The 24,026-nt window shown below is 38.9% G+C and overlaps 1 protein-coding gene across 4 annotated transcripts in view; it reads left to right on the plus strand.

The window, feature by feature from the left end:
* TTLL1 (tubulin tyrosine ligase like 1) overlaps window positions 1-23,519 on the plus strand; it is a 39,157-nt gene extending 15,638 nt beyond the window's left edge. For 2 of the 4 annotated variants that reach the window (XM_039542241.1, XM_039542229.1), the window contains exons 2-10: window positions 2,945-3,061; window positions 6,208-6,416; window positions 9,996-10,176; window positions 11,539-11,673; window positions 11,841-11,949; window positions 17,253-17,396; window positions 19,409-19,495; window positions 20,497-20,660; window positions 22,337-23,519. In XM_039542241.1, coding sequence (XP_039398175.1) covers window positions 2,949-3,061; window positions 6,208-6,416; window positions 9,996-10,176; window positions 11,539-11,673; window positions 11,841-11,949; window positions 17,253-17,396; window positions 19,409-19,495; window positions 20,497-20,660; window positions 22,337-22,466 — 1,272 coding nt within the window. In that variant the 5' untranslated portion in view covers window positions 2,945-2,948 and the 3' untranslated portion in view covers window positions 22,467-23,519. Of the gene's footprint in view, window positions 1-2,645; window positions 2,817-2,944; window positions 3,062-6,207; window positions 6,417-9,995; window positions 10,177-11,538; window positions 11,674-11,840; window positions 11,950-17,252; window positions 17,397-19,408; window positions 19,496-20,496; window positions 20,661-22,336 lie in introns of all 4 variants that reach the window. The other 2 variants (XM_039542237.1, XM_039542252.1) reach the window with 2 other exon arrangements.
* Window positions 23,520-24,026: the final 507 nt, after the last annotated feature.

Here is a 24,026-nt window from a genome sequence, read left to right on the forward strand (position 1 = left end):
CTTGAGAGGGTTGGGAGAGTATTGGCTCCAGGATGATAAACAGTTCCTGGCTATTGGGGAGAATGGTTTCTCCGCTTGCATGCTGTGCGCTATCTTCATCCTCCTCCACCTCCTCATCTTCCTCGTCCCCAAAATCCTCATCCCTGTTGCTTGAGACTCCCCCCATTGCAGGTGTCCATGGACAGGGGTGGGGTAGTGGTAGGGGCCCCCCCTACAATTGCATGCAGCTCATCATAGAAACAGCATGTCTGGGGTTCTGACCCGGAGCGGCCGTTTACCCCTTTGGTTTTTTGGTAGGCTTGCCTGAACTCCTTAATTTTCTTGCGGCACTGCTGCGGGTCCCTGTTGTAGTCTCTGTCCATCATGCCCTTGGAGATTTTTTTCAAATATTTTGTCATTTAGTCTTTTGGAACGGAGTTCTGATAGCACAGATTCGTCTCCCCAAACAGTGGTCAGATCCAGTATCTCCCGTTCGGTCCATGCTGGAGCTCTTTTGCGATTCTGGGACTTGCATGGTCACCTGTGCTGATGAGCTCACCACGCTGGCCAAACAGGAAATGAAATTCAAAAGTTCCCAGGGTTTTTGCTGTGTACCTGGCTAGTGCATCTGAGTTGAAAGTGCTGTCCAGAGCGGTCACAATGGAGTCCTCTGGGATAGCTCCCGGAGCCCAATACCGTCGAATTGCATCCACACTACCCTAAATTCGACCCTGCGATGTCGATTTCAGCGCACGTCAGAGAGGAGTACTGAAATCGATTTTAAGAGCCCTTTAAGTCGACAAAAATGGCTTCATTGTGTGGACGGGTGCAGGGTTAAATCAATCTAACGCTGCTAAATTTGACCTAAACTTGTAGTATAGACCAGGGCTTAGTAAAAAGATGGCCCTGCGGGAAAAGATGCTGTGGCAGCCAACATCCTTTGTATTTAATTTTGGTTTTCAGAAATTAGTTTATTATGCCTCTAGTTTTTAATTGTTTTGAAGTTTTGAAGTGAAGAAACAGGTGAGAAGCCCTGAAAGCTTGCGCTTTTAATAATACCATGAGATCACGTATATTAGTGAGTCATTTACTGCCAGTGAAAGACACACTTCCCTTCAGCTAAATGAGCCCTTTAAAGCCTGTTCATAAATCTTTGCAGGATCAGGGCCTAAGATAGGAGTAGGAGGCACCTGCCCTGAAGAATTTACAATATAAATAGACAAGACAGACAAACGTATGAGAAATATAAAATGGGGATAATACTTCTTGTGAGGGTTGAACTTGAGCCACAGAGAAATTAAGTAATTTATCCAAGGTCCCATAAGAAGTCTGTAGCAAAGCTGGGAATTGATGACAGATCTTTTTAGTTTTATTCCCTGTGCCTTGACCACAAGATCACTCTTTCTCTCACACAAGTCTGCCTTATATCAATTCAGAATTATTTTTTAATCTTCAGAAAAAAAATAAAAGCATAATTGAGAGTCCACTAGTAAATGTGAGTTTGAAGTTTAAATTTCAGATTCACTTGAAAATCATACACTTTAATTCATTTATTAAGTTATTTTCCTTTTGATATCGTATTTTACGTCTCAGAATAGATGCAGAGTATTGTGTGAGATGTTTTTTACATTTTTTTCTGGCTCTCAGATGACAGCAGTTTGTCCTTTGCCTGTTTTCCCAGGCAGAGCCAGAAGAGAACTCTTGTCTGTCTCAGTCAGAATAGTGGCATTTGATCTGAGGAACTTGATGGGTGGGTTTTTTAACCTATTACGAGCCAGCAATTTTCAATTTTTTCAAATAGCTATGGAGGAGCTAACTAGGCAACTCCTCTGGAGTTCAATTTTAAAAGTAACTTGTGGATTGAATAGCAACATTGGGGTTTTGCATATCATAACTTAACCCTGTTGAAGACAAAGACAGGTCATCTTTGGCTCCACTAATTAATTTAGTTGCATAATAGTTGTAGTTAAACCATGCTCTTCCAATTAGATCCACTCTGCCAGATGCCTGCACCCACTGAGATCCTCAGTGATTTCATTATAATGTCTGTTAGATTTTTTTTTAATTGTGTATTGGAAGGGTGTTATGCTGCTATGTGAGAAATGAGATATAGGAAGTGAGTTCTAGATGACAGGAAGTGACTATTTCATCAGGGTGTGGCTTTAAAAGGCTCTTCTACAGTAAGTGTTGTGAAGATCTTGACTCGGGAGATTAATATTGTTAACGCTCTTGAGAGTTGCTGGTCAGTGCAACCAACCAGAAGCAAGTTGCTAACTAGCAGTTTTATATGAAATAAAGAAACAATCGTATGAAAAACAACAAGGAGATTTTGAAATTAAATAAAAAATGTTGTGTCCTACAGTATACTGTGAATATTTGATAGAGGATTCACAACATAAATCCTTTACATAGTCTCACATTGTTGTTTCCATAGTTACTGAGTAAGAGAGAGATTTTCATTTAAGTGTTGACTATAAGTGATAAAATTTCCAGTACACAAAATTTTATTTTGTAAACATTATCCAAGATAAAGGCAAATTGGTGGTCTCAGTTCAGTGGACAGATAGTCACTAGCACAGTTGATGCTAATCTGTACTCTTGTTAGCAGTTTTGGAGAGGCCATAGAGACTTGAATTATGTTCTCATTCCTAAATGTGGTTCCTTAGGTGGGATTTGAGGGATGCTGTCAGGGCAGCATGAAAGAGGCTTGCAACTACTGCTACCCATGCTATATCTGTTCTGGGAATAAATATAGGACTTCAGTCTCTAGTGCTAATGGAGCCATTGTCTTTCTCAAATACTGAATGAATTTACTTCCTCCTCTAAAAAGGTTAAAGGTAAGTTACCCTGTGGATACACTTTCATTTCTCCATTTGGATTTATCTGGCCTGTATTAAGTACAAAATGAAAGAGAGGCAGTCTTGAAACTATGCAACACTACAAGTTGATTTTTTTTTTTTTTTAGGATAATGGCAGGAAAAGTGAAATGGGTAACTGACATAGAAAAGTCCGTGCTAATAAATAACTTTGAAAAGAGAGGATGGATTCAGGTGGCAGAAAATGAAGACTGGAATTTTTACTGGTAAGTACATATAAGAATTCTCATATTTTTCAATTTGCGGTACATTTTAAAATGAACTTTTCCATAACTAAAACCAGTGTTAATGATTTATTGTTAATATTAAAAATTAAAGGCTCCATACAAATGTAGAATATCACCAATGTTTTTTAACACTGAGAGGGAAGCATACCTCCATTAAATTGCCAGTGTTTTCTCTAGCACTGCAGGGCCTTAATCCTGCAGTTACATCTGCATGAGGAGACCCTTCTACCTGTGCAAGCCCCATTGAAGTCAGTAGGGCTCCCTAGGGGTGCAGGGGCCTGTCTGTATTAATCCAGTGGCAGGATTGAGGCATAGGAGGTAGGTGTGGTTTTTTCTTTGATTGTTTCATGGGTTGATTTTTTGTTTAGTTTTCAAAAGCTGCCACCTGAAATATATGCAGTGTAGTTTTAGCTATGTCAGTCCCATGATATTAGAGAGATAAGATGGGTAATATTGCTTAGTTTTACTGGACCAACTTCTGTTGGAGAGAGAGACAAACTTTTGAGCCACACAGTGATCTTTTTCAGGTCTGGAAAAGGTACTCTGAGCATCACAGCTAAATGCAAGATGGAACAGATTGTTTAGCATAAGTAGTTAGCACATATACTAAGGTACCGTTCAAGTTAGACTGGTCTGTTAACACCTCTGCTTTCATGGGCCCAAAAGGGGGGTTAGTGGGTTACAGATTCTTATTACAATCTGTACCCCACTAACCCCCTTTTTTGCCCTATGACTGCAGAGGTCCACTTTTTGCCACGGGCCCAGCCCCCTGCCACTCATCAACTCCTGAGGCTTGCCCCTCCCCGGCCAAGCCGGAAGCTGGAGCCCAGCTTGGGTAAGAGTGGCCTGTGGAACCCAGGCAGCTGTAGGGAGCTGAGGACCTTCCTGCCTGCCTGCGGGGCGGTGGGCCCCGGAGAGCGGCCCCCAGCCCATGTCCTTCCCCTCCCCCCCAGGCTCCCCATCAGGGCAGATAGAGGGTCTACGGCTCCCCACAGCTGCTCGGGTGGGTCTTACCGTGGCCTAGCTGCAGCTTGTCAGCCCCTGAGGCCCTTTCCCCAGGCCATGCCTCGTGTTTCCCCCCCCCCCCCATCTCCACACACACACTTTTAGGAAGAATCCCTCGCCCCTGATTGTGGGTTAATGCTATGCTGCTGTGGCTCAGAGCCCTGACACTGGTAGCCAAGCCGCAAGCATAAAGGTCTCACCTTGGCTTCCACCAGCCTAATTGCTCCTTGCAGGGTGACCGCAACAGCTGTTCTGATCCCAAGTCTCCCCAAATTCATCCACCCGGAGTTCTTAATCACCAGACAGTCAGACTTTTCCCCTTTGGTTCATCATCCCCAAAGGCATGAAACCAGCCCCCCATATACCAGCTTGCTTTGGCGCACACACTCCACACAGTTTGCACATCAGAGACCTGCTTGGGGTAAAACTAAACAAAAAGTTTCTTTAATAGAAAAATCATAGATTCAAAGGGGAAGCATACACATTAATGTTACACAGAAAATAAACGCAAAGATATAACCTTAGGCTTTACATTTTCAAATTAGATAAACTTCACTTTCTAACACAAGTTGCCTGTTGCCTCTGAACAGTTTCCCAGCATACCCCATGTCATAGAGAGGATCCACGGTTTCATGGACAGCACCCGCCAGTTGACTGTCCCTTAGTTTCTGAATGGAGACCTCAGTTTCAAGCATCCTATTTGAAAGGGCTTTTTCTCTTCTTTTGTTTTTTTCTCTTGTCTCGGTGACTTCTGGTTATTCAGGGTGGGAAAATTCTAGCTGGGATGTCTGTGTTTTCTCACTAAGGCTATGTCTACACTACAGTTTTTAGCGACACAACTGTGCCGCCACAGCCATGCCGCTAAAAGGCACGCAGTGTAGCCACTGCTTGTCGACTCTCCTGCTGACAAAAAACTTCCACTCCCAACGAGCAGCATTAGCATTGTCGTCAGGAGAGCGTTCCTGCCGATAAAGAGCTGTTCACACCGCCACTTGTCGGCAAAACTTTTGTCTTTCGGGGTGTGTGTGTGTGTGTGTGTGTGTTTTTAACACCTCTGAAAGACAAATGTTTTTTCGTCCAGTTACCAATGTAGACATAGCCTAACTCTAAAGGCCCATCATTTGTCTTTTCCTGGATTGTACAATATTAGGTGCTTGGAGCTAGTGTCTTCTGGTTGGGGAGGCAGCCCCTCCCTGCTGACGGCACTACAAATCATGAGCACAGTTTTCTGTATACTTGAATTCATAACATTCATCTGTATATAGATGTCATAATGACCATGTTTAGAACGTTACAAGCTTTTGTAAAAGACTTTAGTCAATATTGTATAGAACCAGATGATTCATTTGCCTATTTGGAGTTCAGGCCTCTTGTCCCCTTGGAGTGTCTGGACCTTGATTGTCATAGTCAGTCACAGTAAATGGTGCAGATCTCCCTCTCCTTTCTTAGATGAGGAATTAAATAGTTAGCAATGTGGATGTCAAAGTAGGACCTGCACCTTACAGAGATGAATAGTGCAGTTCACACCTCCCAGAGCTATTGTTCCAGGCTCTTTGCAGACTTGCAGATGTCTCTGAATCATATCCGTATTTGTGAAGTTTTCTTCAAAACATAAGTTAGATTTCTTCTCTTTTTATAGCAAAGGAAAGTTGAGATTTTGAAGAACAAGATAGGAGCTCCAGAGAGGTGCTGCTATGGTGTGTGGGCATGTATTGGGTGTTCCCAAGTTCTGTTGTTGACTGATTGGCCACTGATAGTGCCAGGATAGGATGGGCACAAGTTGACTCCCTTCTGTCCCTGCTCTGGTTTCAGAACTGGTGCAGGAGTAAATAGTGCCTGTAGGCCTGCAGTCTTGTCTGGCAGGATTTCATCTGGATTCACTAACATTGGTTCAAGATGTGTAGAAGTTTCAAAGAAATGTTAAACCCAGAGAGAGGTTACAGATTCCCTTAAAAGTAGCATTCCTTAACATTATGCTTAGTCTTTTTTCTTTTAATCTTCTAAATTCAGTATGCTAAGCAAAGTGGAATTAGAAAATAAAGGAGACAACAACTTGATTGTCCTCCTTTTGAATGATGTTGCTTGGGAGGAAATTATCTGACGTTTGTTTCACCTTCTAGGATGAGCGTACAAACCATCCGCAATGTTTTCAGTGTGGAAACTGGTTACCGGCTTTCTGATGACCAAATCGTCAACCATTTCCCGAACCACTATGAGCTGACGAGGAAGGACTTGATGGTGAAAAATATCAAGAGATATAGGAAAGAACTAGAAAAAGAAGGGAGTCCTCTTGCAGAGAAAGATGAGAATGGAAAATATATTTATTTAGGTATATATTTCTGACTGCCAGCATCGTTCTTGTTATTGATCACACATAGATTGTACATGATCATTTTGTGATAATAGTAGGATAAAACTGCAGATTAATGCACTTCAAACAAAAGCAGTACTGGATGTTGGAATCCGTTTGGGATTCTTGCCTAAGCTAGATAAATTTACACATCACAGCTTTAGTATGATGCTTTCAGAAAATTTAGTGCTCAGAGATGTCAGAAAGTGTTGGAGACTAAAATTGTGTGGGTTTTTTTTTTTAAATCTGGGGAATAGGTTTGGCATGGGCAATGAAATTGCAAGCATCACCAAATTACCTGTCAAAGTGCCTCGGTGCTGCTCTTTAAAGAGTATTTTTAAGGGTGCCATAATTCAATGTCCACATTCAGTCCTTGGCATCTTTGCTAGTATCTTGTCAATGGTACATTTATAGTAGTGGTTCTAGTGATGTAGCAGGGCTTCAATGACACAAACATAGCCTTAGTCATGATATTGTTCTTGCGTGTGAACAAGCGAGTAAAAAAAATTTTCAGGTTCACTCACCACACTAGCAAAAAGAACACAAATAATTCTTAGTATTTTATATAGTGTGTTACATTTTTAAAGCTCTTCTCAAACATTTCCTTGAAAGATAATGGATAAATCTTCTACAAATAGAGACGATGAGGCAAAGGGCCTGTAACTTGCTCAGGGCTTCAGAGGCAGTTAATAATTGGGATTAACACTTGGGCGTTCCTTGTTCCCTGTTCTAAACTCAGAGTACTGAACCATATGCCCCTCTTGTATACCACTAGTCACATATATGAAGGAAGACTAATTTTGGAGGAAGTTTTAAGCTTCTACATTGGTGCTGATAACAAAGTTAACATTATTTTAAATTGACATACTTTGGGTGGCCCTTTTAAAAAGTTACTCTGAATCACTATCACAAAAAGCCATTATTTCCCTTTTATTAAGGTTAAGAATTTTCTCAATTTTTAATCAGAACTAGACCTCACAGTTGTGGAAGTGTGGCTGAAGGCAGGTATATCAGTTGTAGAATAGTTAATGCCTTTTTCCCTATGAAGTGGAAGAGGTTAGCTCAAGTTAATTATGGACATCTGAATCTAATTAAGGGCAGCCTGCGGCCTTTAAAGACCTCTCCCATTAACGGTGAAAAGAGAAGAGGGATGAGACTCAAGCTGCAGAAGGGTTTCGTGCAGCCAGGGGAAAAGGCTTCTTCTAGATAAAGAGCTGTTTTTTCCCATAAGGGGAAAATCTAGTATTTATTTCTGTTTGGAGAGGAGGCCTTGGTTCCCAGCATACCTGGGCCTAGAGTGGGTTAGAGAGGGTGGCTGGCAATTAGTAGCCGGCATAAGAAGAAGCAGTATTCCAGTGGGAGTTAGGAAATGTAATTTTTTTGGTTTTGTTTAAAGAAGCCATCGGGCCAACACTAAGGCCTAACCAGTAAATATTGTCAATAAACCAGTGTGAAGTATTAAACCTCCGGAGTGGGACTGATTTACCCCAGACCCTCTCAATGCAGAGAGAGAAAAACACTCAGCCCTGATGTGACGAAAGAGGTGTGTTGCCACAGAAGCAAAAGAAGAAGGATGGAAGAGGCTGTTGGGAAGGTTTGGGGTTACATGCAGAGACTTAGCTGTGAGATTCTAGAACTTTTTACCAACTATTTCAAAACTAAAACAGCTTTCTCTTATTTGTGGGACAAAATATTTAAAACTTTTACACGGTTTTTCACTTTAGAACCCCCCAAGTTCCATTTTCCATTTTTTTCCAAGTTATCCCAGATTGAGGTGTCAGTAGAGGAGGTTTTGAAACAAATTAATAAATTAAATAGCAGTAGTCACCAGGATCAGATGGTTTTCACCTAAGAGTTCTGAAGTAATTCAAAATATGAAATTGTAGTACTAACTGTGGTATGTAACCTAGTGCTTAACTCAGCCTCTGTACCAGATGACTGAAGGATAGATAATGTAGCACCAATTTTTTAAAAAGGCTCCAAAAGGCAGTGCTGGCAATTACAGGCTGGTAAGCGTAACTTCAGTATCAGGCAAATTTGTTGAAACTATAGTTAAGAACAGAATCATCAGACACATAGATGAACATAATATGTTCGGAAAGAGACAATGTGGCTTTTGTAAAGGGAAATCATGCCATACCAATCTATTAGAATTCTTTGACAGTGTCAACAAACATGTGGACAAGGGTAATCCGGTTTATATAGTGTACTTGGACATTAAGAAAGCCTTTGACAAGGTCCCCTACTAGAGGCTCTTAACTAAAGTGAGTAGTCCTAGGATAAGAGGGAAAGTCCTCTCCTGGATTGGTAACTGGTTAAAAGATAGGAAACAAAAGGTAGGAATAAATGGTCGTTTCTCACAGTGGAGAGATGTAAATAGTGGGGTCCTGCAAGGATCTGTACTGGAACCAGTGCTATTCATAAATTATCAAGAAAAGAGAGTAAACAATGAGGTGGTAACATCTGCAGATGATACAAACCTACTGAAGATAGTTACCATAAGTCCAAAGCTGACTGGGCAACAAAATGGCAGATTAAATTCAGCGTTGATAAGTGCAAAGTAATGCATATAGGAAAACATACTCCCAACTATACATACAAAATGTTGGGGTCTAAATTGGCTGTTAACCACTTAAGAAAGAGATCTTGGAGTCATCATGGATAGTTCTCTGAAAACATCAGTATACATTGGCAGTGAAAAAAGCTAACAATGTTAGGAACCATTGAGAAAGTGATAGAAAATATTATAATGCCACTATATAAATCCATAGTGTACCCATACCTTGAATACTGCATGCAGTTCTGGTTGCACAATCTCAAAAAAGATATATTAGAATTGGAAAAAGTACAGAGAAGGGCAAAAAAAATGACTTGGGTATAAAATAGCTTCCATATGAGGAGAGATTAAAAAGACGGGGACTGTTCATCTTAGAAGAAATGACTAAATGGGAATATGATAGAGGTCTATAAAAGCATGAATGATGTGGAGAACGTGCATAAGGAAGTATTTACTCCTTCACATAACACACACACTAGGGTCACCCAATGAAATTAACAGATGTAAAACAAACATAAGGATGTACTTCATATAACACACAGTCAATCTGTGGAATGTGTTGCCAGAGGACGTTGTGAAAGCCAAAATTATAACTGGGTTAAAATAAAAATTAGGTAAGTTCATGGAGGTTAGGTCCATCAATAGCTTTTGGCCAAGATGGTCAGGGATGCAACCCCATGCTCTGGGTGACCCTAAATCTTTGACTGCCAGAAGCTGGAAATGGATCATACAGGATGGATCACTCAGTAATTGCCCTGTTCTGGCACTGACCACAGTCAGAAGACAGGACTCTGGGTTAGATGGACCATTGGTCTTCCACAGTATTGCTGTTTTTATGTTGTGGTCTTATGTTCTCTCATATCAAAAGGGAGTAGATCAGACAAGGACACGGTAGTCAATCTGTACTGAAGAATGGAAAGCCAGCGAAGATATTTTTACCTGTATACATTGATATCCTTGCTAGATATAAAGTTCTAAATCTTGCTTTTTGTTTGATGTAGATTTTGTGCCTGTCACCTTTATGCTCCCTGCTGATTACAACCTGTTTGTTGAAGAATTCAGAAAAAATCCTTCCAGCACCTGGATTATGAAACCTTGCGGGAAAGCCCAGGGGAAGGGGATATTTCTTATCAATAAACTCTCTCAAATTAAAAAGTGGTCTCGAGACAGTAAAACATCTTCGTAAGTTTAACTTCCTTCCCTCCCAATTTTTGTGTATTTTGTAATATTCTGTCACAGTCTGGCATGCTTAATATCAGTTCACTAATGGAGAACTCTTTCCGTGCACCAAACCACTTAGCGTTACTTCATTATAGTTGCATTTTCTCATTTAATGACTTCCTGCTTCAAACAGCTCTTAGTGCCAATTATTGCATTTGGTGCCATGTGGCACAAGCACTAATTCAGTGAGCTACACTATCTAAATATGCTTTCTGTGAAGGTGCAGGGTTTGTATGCCCAGCTCTATGAGGAATAAAATTGCATGGGCAGACTGGAATAATGATTTTGCTACACAGCATTAAAGAATTGTGAGTTAGAGGAAAGTCTTTCACTTCTAGTAAGTGACTTCATTTTCAGCCTGAGGAAGAGTGTGTGATATTGTACAACCCCATCCTCAGTTGAACCATGAAATCTCTTCACTGTTCTGGGTAGAAAAAAACAGCCTGCATGGGCTGCCTTCAATAAGGGGCCTGGAGAGAGGAGCTATTAGCTGTGGCCTATTAGGCAGTTAAAGAGCAGAGCTGACAGCTGGGCCTCATGCCATAAAATCTAAGACTTGCATTAAGGTGGGAGGAAGGAATAGAGCATCCTCACAGTGAGTCAGAAGAGGAAGAAACTTGGGGATAGGGACCATGATCCTCGTTTTTGTCTCCAATCCCACCCAACACAGAGGAATGTGGCTGCTCTAGCAAGAGAAAAATCTGTATCACTTGACCTTTTTTGTTATCCCATTCTGATTAAAAAAGTAACTGTGAGACAAGTAGCCTCCAATACAAAAGCAACCTGAAGAACTTCTTTTTTGCATTTTTTCTTAGTTGTCTTTTTTCCCCTTGGGTTTAAAAATGTTGGTGACTGCATTTCCGAGAGGACTTTTAACAGTCAGATCTTACTGAAAATTATTGATAATTTAAGAGGCAAACTGTTATTAACATGGCTTGATGGTTTAAATCATCAACATTGACAACTGATAAACATAATTGCAAAAGCCCCAGTTAGTGACGCACTCAAGTCTGTATTTAAGGGCTTTGTTAAATAAAATAGCTTGCTGAGTTGGAGCCTAAATGCTCTTCTTATAACAGTGAAATGTAAAAAACTTAAATGGACAGCTAATCCCACTCATTTGTTTTAGCTATGTTTTTGTACACAGTGAAACCAAGTGCCCTGCACACATTAACCGGCATAATATTAAAACTTAATGGAAGTGTGATACAGGATTTTAGTAAAGTTAGAACTTCGTTACTTTTTGAGAGACTGCTTCTAAGGGAGGAAAACATTTCAACATTTAATCAGCACATTCTGAAACATACTATGTACTTTTTCTAGGTTTGTTTCTCAATCTTCTAAAGAAGCCTATGTAATTTCTCTCTATATCAACAATCCATTACTGATTGGTGGGAAGAAATTTGACCTGCGCTTGTACGTTTTAGTGTCTACGTATCGTCCGCTGCGGTGTTACATGTAAGATCAAACTAATTTCTAGCTCTTTTTTTTTCAATGTTAAGATATATTCAGCCAAAAGATTCTGCACACATTGTACAGAGAAATTTACCAAGCATCTAATATTTTAAAATTATTTTCCTCAACTCTAGTTGCATTTAACATATTAAATGTCTTTTTTGTTTAAGGTATAAACTTGGATTTTGCCGGTTTTGCACAGTAAAATATACACCAAGTACAAGCGAATTAGATAACATGTTTGTACATCTTACAAATGTTGCCATTCAGAAACATGGGGTAAGTGTTTGAGTTTCAAAAATACTAATTTAACAGCAAACTGGATTATTTTAAATGACATAAAAATGGAATATAAGCACTTGTGTATTTTGTTCTGTTCTTCACCCTCCTCATTAAGTCATCTGAGCTAAATATTTGTTGTGCATTTTTTTTGCAAAACATAATTGATTCATATTACTTCAAAAGCACATGAGATAATAGATGGAACACAGCGCAGCACTATAATGTGGATATTTTCAGTTTCAAACTTCAACAGTTAAAAGCATATGTATTCATAAGTCTATAAAGCTGTACCTAAGCACTAGCATTTTAAAGTGGCCATAAATGTGGCTATAGATAAATGTACTGCTTTGTACGTCAGATCATCACCCCAACTATCAATAATAAATACTTAATCAAATTGTACCTGATTGTTTTGTATTTTACAATTTTGATAGTGTCTTAAAATAGATTAAATATAGTACAGTAACTTCTCGCTTAACGTTGTAGTTATGTTCCTGAAAAATACGACTTTTAGTGAAACGATGTTAAGCAAATCCAATTTCCCCATAAGAATTAATGTAAATGGGGGGGGTTAGGTTCCAGGGAAATTTTTTTCACCAGACAAAAAACTATATATTATATAGATGTACACACAGTATATGTTTTAAACAAACAATTTAATACTGTTCACAAGCTATGATGATTGTGAAGCTTGGTTGAAGTGGTGAAGTTAGAGGGTGGAAGAGGGAGTGATATTTCCCAGGGAATGCCTTGCTGCTAAATGATGAACTAGCACTCGGCTGAGCCCTTAAGGGTTAACACATTGTTGCTAATGTAGCCTCTCACACACAGCAGCACGAACACGAGGGAGGGGAGACAGCATAGCAGACAGAGAGAAACACACACCTTGTGTGTGGGGGAGAGAGAGAAAAATGCACACTGCCCCTTTAAGTAAGCAGACCCACTCTTAAGTGCATTGTCTTTTTAAGTGGATCAGGAAGTTGAGACAGCTGCTGCTGCCCCAAGCTCTGTTTCTCTTCGTCCATGTTCCCTCCCTGCTCTATTCGGAGAAGGGGTAAGCAGGGTGCAGGAGCAGGGGGGAGGGTGACACCCTGACATTAGCCCCCCCTTCCTCCTCAAGCAAGCAGGAGTCTCTGGGAGCAGCTCCAAGGCAGAGGGCAGGAGCAGCACATGGCAGTGGGGGGAGGGACAGCTGAACTGCTAGCAATTGGTAGCCTGCTGGGCGGCTGCAGCACAGGGAACTTAGGGGAGCGGGGAGCTGATACGGGGGCTGCCGGTCCACCCTGGCTACAAGCCCCCACCAGCTAGCTGCAACGGGCTGCTCTTCCTGCAAACAATGGACAAAGCAGGCGGCTGCCAAACGACGTTAGAAGGGAGCATTGCGCAACTTTAAACAAGCATGTTCCCTAACTGATCAGCAATACGGTTAAAACCTTGTTAACCGTGACAACTTTAAGTGAGGAGTTACTGTATTTAAAATCCTAAACTCTTTAGGGCAAGGTCTATCTTCTACTGTATTTGTACAGTGCATAGTACAACAGGGCTCGGATTCTAACCAGGGCCTCCAGGAAGTACTGTAATAATAACACAAATCTTAAACATTAAGTTCTGACTTTAGTGGCTATAAGTAGGAGTAAATTTGAAAGACAAGGTTGCTCACCAATGAATGCTCTTTTTCCCCCCAATACTGAATATTCCTTGTCATCTGAGAACTTAGCTCTCAAAAGCATTCCAGCTAGCTGACTGATAAGATAGGACACAAGGAGAATTGGTCTTGGAGTAGCTGTGGCCCAAGCTATTTAGAACTTTATACATAATTGACACCCTGCATTGCACTTGGCAGTGAACAGGCTGATGGGGTTGAGATTGGAATGTAGGTTTTAGGTACATGTCCCAGTTAGCATGAAAGCCATGTTCCCTATCAGCTCGATTGTATTACTTTCAAGGTTAGGTCTGCTCCCAGTAATGCACATTAGAGTAGTCCAGCCTAGAAATGAGAGAGGAATGAATAAGAGTAGTCAAGTCTACTTGGAAGAAGGGCCCACACACAAGTCAATATCTGTTGTTCTGCTATATGAAGGCTCTGTAGCTCTGGAAGCGATCTTAATCAATCAGATAGGTAAATGCTAGAATAAGATTCTTGCTTTTTGTATAAACTGTTATGAGTGCCCAAATTATCATGAGATTAAGGTCATGGGTTTCCTCTGAAATCTTAGTTCAAGTCCAGGGAAATTAACTTTTAACTTAAAATATTTATTAGTATTCCAGTAGTTCTCAGTGCCCCCAGTCACAATTGTGGTCTCTTTGTAGTATGTGTGGTGCAAACACATGGGAAGACATAATCCATCCCTCAAAAAGTTTATAATCTAATTTCAGATAAGATCAAGCAAGCAAGTGAAACAAAAAAATAGGAACAAAAGGGAAGGCAAATTCTCTTTCAGTAATAATAAACAAACACTTGGATATTTGGGTCTAAATCACTGAATGTGTGTGTGTGTGTGTGTGTGTGTAAAATGTAAACAAAATAACAGCAATCTCTTCTGTTTCTACCTAGCCAGAATTAGTTGGAGATTTCTTGTAGGCCTCATGGCAGATATAAGTGATACAGTGTGGTCCAATTCGCTATCATGTTCTTTGTTAACCAGCACATGATATGCATCACTCTATCCAGTCACATCTGCTCAGACTTTCAGGACAGGTATTCTGGAATCAAAGTGTAGATTGAACAGGGTTGAAGCTTTGATGTACATCCCCTAGCAGGAATTTGGAATCTTAAGAAGTTTCTCATGGGGCAAGTAGTGAGAATCACATGTTTCAGATGCTTCATTCTATACAGGTTCTCAGACACTACAAAGATCAGCACTGTAGAAAAGCCTATAAATAAATACGGAGGCTTCTTATGTTTTGTTCTCTGATGGGTAAACACAGTCTTCCACTAAAGTTTTATTTTTGTTTCCAGGGCACATCATGGTTTATAATTTAGCAGCCTCACAAAATAAATAACATTCTTGGAAACTCTGAGAAGAGCCTTTATAAAGCTAAAAAATATACACTGAGAGGTACTGTGACATTCCTCAGGGTACAGTCTGGACCGATAGACAGCTGTGTTCCCTCAATTCTCCAACCTGGAGTGCCTTTTACATGGCTTCGCTATGAGAGCAACCACTCCTGGTCTGCTCTCACACTGCCCTCAGCATGTAAATCACTCCCAACTATATTGTGTGAATGCTATAGCCAGCCACTCCTCAATTACACTTCAAGACAACACCAGCAAACTCCCAGTTCCAAACTTTCCCCCAGAAATGTGTGTATTGTACTGCCCACCGCAGGACAATACAAACTCATTTAAAATCCATCATGTCATTAATAGAAATGATAGGCACAAATCTTACTATCCCAAAATGAAGTTTCCCCAAACACTTCAATCCAAACATGTGCTGGTTTAGATAAAACAATCAAATAAATTTATTAACTACAGAAAGATAGATTTTAAGTGATTACAAGTAATCAGGCATAATAGTTAGAATTGGTTACAAGAAAATAAAAAGGTAAAACACAATGAATATCTAACTTAACAAGTATCAGAGGGGTAGCCGTGTTAGTCTGGATCTGTAAAAGCAGCAAAGAGTCTTGTCGCACCTTATAGACTAACAGACGTTTTGGAGCATGAGCTTCCAACGAAGTGGGTACTCACCCACGAAAGCTCATGCTCCAAAACGTCTGTTAGTCTATAAGGTGCCACAGGACTCTTTGCTAACTTAACAAGCTAAATGAATTATCTTGTCACATGCTTCACTAGTTTCTCTCGTCACATGCTTCACTAGTCTTATTTCAGCCAGAACCACTTCCCCCAGTTCAGTGTTAATTTCCTTGTCCTTCAGGTGGCGTTGATGTCTGAGAAGAAAGAGGAGTATTTTGGAGCCTCTGTTCCCTTTTCTTATAGTCCTCTTTTTCTTTGAAAGTCCTCTCCAGCTGAGGTTCAGGAGACAGATGGTCTGTGGGAATGGGAACCTCCAGCTGTTTCTTTGCCAAAATGTAGATTTCTTGCTTGCACCCTTTTTCCTGCCAAAGAATGGTCACTTAAACAGGTGATAATCCATTTGATTTTGTTGACACCTGGCTGAGGCGTCAGTTTGCCTTTTGTCTTTTGAGGAACTGTTTTGTGCCTGCTTCTCTAAACTTGGAATGTGTCTCAGTAATGTTATACAGGAGAACCGTATAACTTTACATACAATGTTACCAGACATTTTACCAGGATAATAATGATCAGCAAATTATGAGTTTTCAAATGATGCCTCACAAGGCATGCTTTGTACAAAATTCATTATAGTTTTGTAAAACGGGTGAACACAGAGATACAGACTGTCACAGTTACTCAGGAGCTTCATTAGTGTGTGTCTTGCTTGCCAGTTCTGGAGTAGCCTCAGTTTGTCTTCTTTGCCTTTCAAGCATAATATATTTCAAGACTTCACAGGTTCGCTTCCTAAAAGGATAAATATGTGGGATAAATACAGAGTAGCCTTCTTTTCCATTTACAGTTGCAGTACAGTCTAATCTAGTGGTAGCCAGATATATTTTATCAAAATTATGAATTAAAAATAATTTTAAATACAATGTTGAAGAACATTGCTGTCATTGTTTCTGTATGTTCATGACTGAGACTGGTGGTGGTGTCTCCCAGTGAGTGCTGACTATTAGATCAACTTTTTTTCCTGCTGGGGGAAAAGACTGACTACTCACAATAGAAATGGTTGGTCATATTTCATGTGTTTCAGAGACTTTCAAACGTGCTGTCAGTGCTACATTTTTTAAAAGGTTAACTTAACAGTGGTTTAACCATTGTTAAATTAACCACTCTTCTAGTCCTCCTCTCCAATGAAACAACGCTCTCCCCAAACCTAACCCTTTCCTTTCACTCTTGAAAATCTGATCTCCCAATCATTCCAATCCTAAACTCTATTTCCTGTGTCCTCTCCTGCATCGTTAGACTGTCAAAATGCAGCTTCTGTTTGATTATTGTTCTTATGTAATTGTAATTACCATAAGACAAGTTTTAACACTTGTTTTTGTGATTTGCTATGTAATTAGATGTAGGTGATTTAAAATGTGTTCTATGTTACATAGATGGCTGTGCAAAGTAAAAATTGGGGCCTTACATATCCTGCAAAATGTCATTCAGTAAAAATAGTTTTAAAAAATAAACTTGTGCTTAGAAACAAGTGTAAGTTTGTATGGCTGCGAATACAACTGCTGAATAATTGCAAACTCCATGAGACTGAATTAACTCCTTAACTCTGTAGGATGACTACAATCATATCCACGGAGGCAAATGGACAGTGAGTAACTTGCGCTTGTATCTAGAGAGTACTCGTGGAAAGGAGGTCACTAACAAACTGTTCGATGAAATTCATTGGATAATTGTGCAGTCGCTGAAGGCCGTTGCAGTGAGTAGTGCTAATGGAATGCTGGCAGAGTTACTCTCGTGGCTGCAGACTTTCAATAGTCATGAAAACAAGTTTACAGTAAAGAAAAAAACTAAAGCAATTCATTTCCTGCTGCTGGATTGTTGTTTTGAATGCTGATGCTCTCATGCTACTGTCTTACCTTTCTGTTCTTTTTAAAAACTCTGTCACCTCTCAGTGTCCCTGTAGAGCTGAGAGTGCTTGGAGAAACCTGATTGTGGGGTCAAGCTGTTTGTGTGTATATTAAATGAGTAAATTAATGTGCTGAAACCATCACAAACTCTTACTCTCATTTAAAGTCACTTTTGAATTACCCTAACCTCTGCCCAGCCCTGACATGTTTCAGTAGTAACAAATTTGTCGTAGGAGGAAATAGCCTGGGAAGACAATTTGTCAAACAAAATGCCAGGGTGTTAAGGTTCTTTCTTCCATTTTGTTTAGAGAATTTGTGTAACTTATTTGTAGCTCTCTGATATGTGAGTAATATAGTTATCCCAAACTCATGCCAAAAAACTATGGCACCATCATGTATCCCCTTTCCTCCTGAATAGCTTGACAGAGCTTTATAGTGTATGGGTAGCTGCAGGCATTTACAGAAGGCAGTTTCCCAAAGTGCCAAATTAGATGCTAGAAGAAAAGGCAGCTCACCCCAATATTAACAGAATTGTAAAAGAGAAGAGGAACAATGTGAAGAGCAGAAGGAAAACAGATAATAGACAGAGGAGGAAGTGTTCTGATAGCTTCAGTGCTCCTTGCTATTTCCTAAACTTAACAGGAGAAATGCTTTTCCTTCCTTCCCCTACGCCCTGCAAGACTGAAAACCTTTCAATATTAATTTCTGGAAACCATCTATACTGACCTACTACAAAGGGTTCTTTGAATCAGTGGTTCTCAACTTTTCCAGACTATTGTACCCCTTTTCAGGAATCTGATTTGTCTTGTATACCTCAAATTTCATCTCACTTAAAAACGACTTGCTTACAAAATCAGACATAAAAATACAAAAGCGTTGCTGCACACTATTACTGAAAAATTGCATACTTTCTCATTTTTACCATATAATTATCAAATAAATCAATTGGAACATAAATATTGTACTTACATTATAAACAAGTCATTGTCTGTATGAAATTTTAGCTTGTACTGACTTTGCTAATACTTTTTATGTAGCCTGTTGTAAAACTAGGCAAATATCTAGATGAGTTGATGTACCCCCAGGGGTATGCGTACCCATGGTTGAGAACCCCTGCTTTAAATGATCTGGTGAGTGTTGCACAGGAGAAGAGGTGCCCTGGCATTCCTACTTTAAGACCTTAGCTGATGCTGGAAAACGAGTGAATCGCTTGAGAATTTCCATCCCAGCATTATTGAGTCCCTAGCCTGTTTTAGTTTTCATGACCATCGTGGACTTGAGCTAAATATAATGATATAGAGATTAAAGTATTTTAAATATAAGGATCTAGTCAGTATTTGGGGTTGAATTCCATCTTTGCTGCATCATTACAACACTATAATAAACAAGTGTCTTTGGATAAGTCACATTTAATTTGAAAGTGAAAGTGTTAATGATTAGGTAAATTTGTATTTTTATACATGAAAATGTAAGATTATTTCTAATTTCACTTATGGCATGAAAGCCTTTAACACTCTTGTTTTCATACTCACCAGATGCTGTAAGATACACAGGTGAAACTGAATGAAAGCGCTGTAGTCAAATATGTTCTGTTAATACACTGATTAGTATGAGAATACTCAGACACAGCTTGAGAAGATGACATTTTATAAAAAATGAATCCTAAATATATTAATAAAATGTTGTATTGGGAAGTCAGAGCAGAAAACTTGTACTAAGAAAGCTGCCATAGACAATTGGTATTATATTTGTACATGATACCTAGAAAAATAATAGTAGAGAACTATAGTAATGTATAATCTTTCAAGTTACTTAGTAAATCTTTCTTCTTTAATATACATTTCTTTTTAACTTGTTTCAGCCTGTAATGAACAATGATAAACACTGCTTTGAGTGCTATGGATATGACATTATCATTGATGACAAGCTTAAACCATGGCTTATTGAGGTAAAGTTATGTACATTTTATAAACAACCCTCCTCACCATTTCCGTTCACAATATACATCTGCTTTTTCAAACCTGAGCTTAGAGTTTTCCCTTTTCCAGATGAAGGTGTTTGGGGAAGGCTGTTGGAAAGTAAAACAGGCAACAAAATGGGCTGTGGGAGTTGCAGGATATCAGAATTCAGGAGAAACCTGTGTTCTGGTCTGGTCAGCAAAAACCAAATCCAGGTGCATTCATGATCTGCTCCGACTCCAAGAGCTGTCTGAATGCCAGCAACCTTATTAGTGCACCAGTAGATGGAGGATTGGCACTGGCTCAGTGCAGTGTAAATCTAAACCTGCTAAAGCTTAGATACTATATATAACACAGCTTGAAATTGTAGGAAAGCTAGAAAATAAGGGATACACATATTAGAAGAATAAGCTTGAAATAATGCAGGGTTGTATATATTTATTGTATGAATTATACAAACTTCCATGGTATGTTAACTCCTGTCCAAACCCCATGTCTAATGTATCAGTACCCTATTATTTTTCCCTACATCTTATCTTTATACATAATGGTTAAGCATACATTTAAAAAACTGTCAGACTTCTTACCTACTTTGCCAGCCAGAGAAATGTGTGGAAATGGGGAGTTCAGAGGAGGGATACAGGTAAAAAGCAATAACTCCAAAATAAAGAGCCCCACCGGTCCATATGTAACAACTGCTAGGAAGGGGCAAAGCAAGTGAGAAACTTGCCTCTTCTTTATTTGGTGTGAACTAAAGGTATAAATCCCCAGAGGCTGCTTGATTAGCACAGATGAACTTGCTCCCAACAAAAATCTACAGTCAGACCTTAAGGAGAATGAATGATACTTCAAAAATAAAATCTGTAGGAAATGCACTGTTTCCTTGCAATGGTTTTGTTCAAAGAAAAGAAATGCTGATGATTAGTTTATAGGGGACCATATTTTAGTCAAAAGGAAGTTGCTGAAAATAAAATGTCTTTGTTTTTAATAGGTCAATGCTTCCCCTTCTCTTACCTCCAGTACAGCCAACGATCGTATCCTGAAATATAATCTTATTAATGACACACTTAACATTGCTGTGCCTAATGGTGAAATTCCAGATTGTAAATGGAATAAATCTCCACCAAAAGAAGCTCTTGGAAATTATGAGATTTTGTAAGTTTTAGTAATGTCCTATGTAAATATGAACATGTTCTTGAGAGAGAGAAGATTAATTTAGAACCATGTAGATGTGATGACATTCATCCAGGTGTGGAGGAAAAACCTAAAGTGCTCTGTATCACTTAATTGCCATGTTTAGGGCTGGAATAGCAGCTTCCAAGTGTTTGCACTCCTGCCTGGGGCCTTAGTTGTGGGTTGATGTCTCCTTCCTGGTGAGCCCCTGCACTTCACCATCAAAAATGTTGATTTATTGAGGGTATATGTTGGGGAAATGAATTTCACTCTTAAAGATATGTCCAACACATATATAATATGTATTTTAGACTGAGTATAAGGTGTGGGTAACAGTTAAATGCATTATGTGTACCAAGAAAATTTAAAAAACTCTCTTAATTCATGGGAATGGTCACCCAACTGTTGTGATTCATTGATGGGATGTTAAAACAGTGAATTGCAAGATTATTTTTAATCTGGTATAATGAATGTGCGATGAAGGGGAAGCTAGAAAAAGAGTATCCCTATTTGAATGTCCGAGATGGGCTTATTTATTTAGGGGGATGCTGAATTTGTAATCAAATTCCCTATTCCATTTGGAACCAGTTTCAAAAGCTAAATGTTTGAGAGCCTGGTCAGGAATTAATAGAACTGTAGTATAGTATGTTAGCTGACCCACTAATTCATGCCATCTGTTTTATCTAAGGCCCCGATTCTGCAAACACTTATGCATGTGAGTAAATTTAGTCACATACATAAGTGTTTGCAAGATTGTATCATACCTTTATAATTAATGTTAGCTATGTGATAGCTATGAACACTGATGATCTGCATTTAGTATTAGTTAATAGGTACAGATGGAATCCTGTTTGACTGAAAAATATTATAGCTGTGTCTTTCTATTTTGACTATTGGCATTTATATATTTAGAGTCAAATTCCGCCTTTGGATGCCTCCAGCAACTGTTAAATCAATGGATAGTGGGATTATTTCATGCCATATTGAGTTTGTACATTTAAAGAGATACTTGTCACTGTGGCAAGCTTTACAAAATACATATTATCAAAATATATTAAATTTATGGGTACTTCTGATGCTGATAGATTGTGTTCAGATAGAATCTTATATCTTGATTATCTAATCAGCCCACCCTTCTTGCTTAATTCTGTTAACTCGTGTCACAATCTGACTTTTCTGATGTTCCAGTTGTTTCTGTGTTTGATACGCTGAATTGTGACATTACTGCATAAGCAGCAAGCTAATGTTTCTATTTACACACAAGTCTATTAGACGAAGTGATGAGAAAAGAAATGCAGAAGTACATGCCTCAGATAGTTTCACAAGCTCTACAATTATTTGTGTCTGCTATAATAGAAACTCTAATGATGATGTGCCTGTTTTTCATAAATCGTTACTGAAGTATTATAGGGCTCATTTTATTATAATGTCATAGGGTTCAATCCTGTGAATGCTTACCCACATGAATAATTTATGTGAGGTGTTGCATCTTAAAATGAACTATTCATGTAGTGTGAGTGTTTATAGAATAGGATCCATACTTTAAAAATGTGAATGCTAAATATTAAACAATAAAGAACTAAGGAAAGGTCATTCTTATGATCTCTGCTGTCCAGTGATTAGGAGACTGAGACACTGAAAAAATTATTATATTTTAGGTATGATGAAGAGATGGCACAAAGTGATGGAGCTGATCGTGATTTGAGAAGCCGTTCTGGGCAATCCATTGGACTAAAAGGAAATCGAGCAAGAGATTCAGGAAAGCCCGTGCTCACCACATGGAAGTAGTGACAAAATCAAATTAATATCCAATCAGTAATATCTTACTGAAATTCAGTGCGATGCTCTTGGCAGGAAATTTTGAACTGAGCACTTGGGGCTCTCTCCTTTGTATGGCTTCCTTCTCTATTGTGTATGGGAGTTAATAACTCTGAAACGGGACAAAATACGTCAAAGAAATATTTGTACCAATATGAGACAGGTCTGTGTAAAGTAAGGCACCTAATCAGCTATTCTAATGGTAAACTCACTAGTTTACTGCAAGAGTATTATGCTGCATGTGGCTATAGCAAATTTACTGTAATATAAAGAATTAACATATTCATAGCGTTACACTTTTAAAAGCATAACTACTCAGACTTGAGAAACATGGATATTTTTTCAACAAATGGCTGTTTTGGCTTATAACTCTCTTAAAGAACCTTCTTAAGAAATCTGGTGTTGACTCTAAATATTTATTTTTAAACGAACCACTGGTTTGGTGTTCAATATTTTGTTTTCCAGACTGTACATTGTAAGTAATCTATCTCTACACTTGTAATTTATTATACAGTTTTAACTCCTTTGTAATGAATTAAGTGTGTCAAAAATTTGTAGTCAGGGTTGATTACAGGTTCTGTAGGAAACCTAGAAAAAATTTTGGACCTCAGGATCTCATTCCTCTGTGTTCCAGGATTAATCTTGAAAATAGAATCCAGAAAGGTCAGAAGTGTTGGGCATTATCATTGTTGTATAGTTTACATTGGCATGATGACAATTAAATTCCTTGATACAAGTGCAGTCTCTTCTGGCAACATTTACAATACAACCCTTGCTGAGCTGTGGTTGTCAATGCACAGTTAATGATTTTTAGCTAATGTTGAGATTTAAAAATAAATACATCCCCAAATACTGAGATTGTCAGATGTGTTGAAGCTGCAACTCCTCAGGAATTAAAATTACATGGAAGGGGAGAATCTCTCGTATAGCAAGTTTCTGTGTTATCACATGTGACATTTATTTTTACTTCTAAGGTGATTTTGGACATACCTGAATAAACTTCTTCCTGCTTTTTCTCTTGAACATACTGTAATTAATGTCAACCCCACTGCTCAGTGATGCCTGTAAATCTTTGCTTGCATCTATACAGCTCTTTATTTATATATGTATGTATATAGATATGTTTGTATTTTACATATTTTATGTTCTTTAACAAAATTCCATTGCATCTAATAAGCCATCTCCTATGACTCTGATGTCAGAAAGTACAATAGCTACAAATAGCACAAAGCCAGAGACGTTAAAAAGGCAATGATTGCAGTCTTTTAACTAGTAGAACATTTTATATATATAAACTAGTCAATTGTATGATTGGCTGTTACCTCTGATGTCACAATTCTAGCACTCATCAAGAAGATTCTCATAGCTGCTTTAACATACAGCTCAAATTTTGGGGGAGAAAGAAATCTCCAAAAGTACTTGTGCTATCATAATAAATCTCTGCTGAGCACCTGGATCTCCCTAAATGATCAATAGCCATATAGAATGAATGAGGGACATTTTATATGCAATTCTAATCATTGTTAATCT

This window comes from Mauremys reevesii, linkage group 1 (assembly GCF_016161935.1).
Source record: "Mauremys reevesii isolate NIE-2019 linkage group 1, ASM1616193v1, whole genome shotgun sequence".
Taxonomy (NCBI): Eukaryota; Metazoa; Chordata; order Testudines; family Geoemydidae; genus Mauremys; species Mauremys reevesii.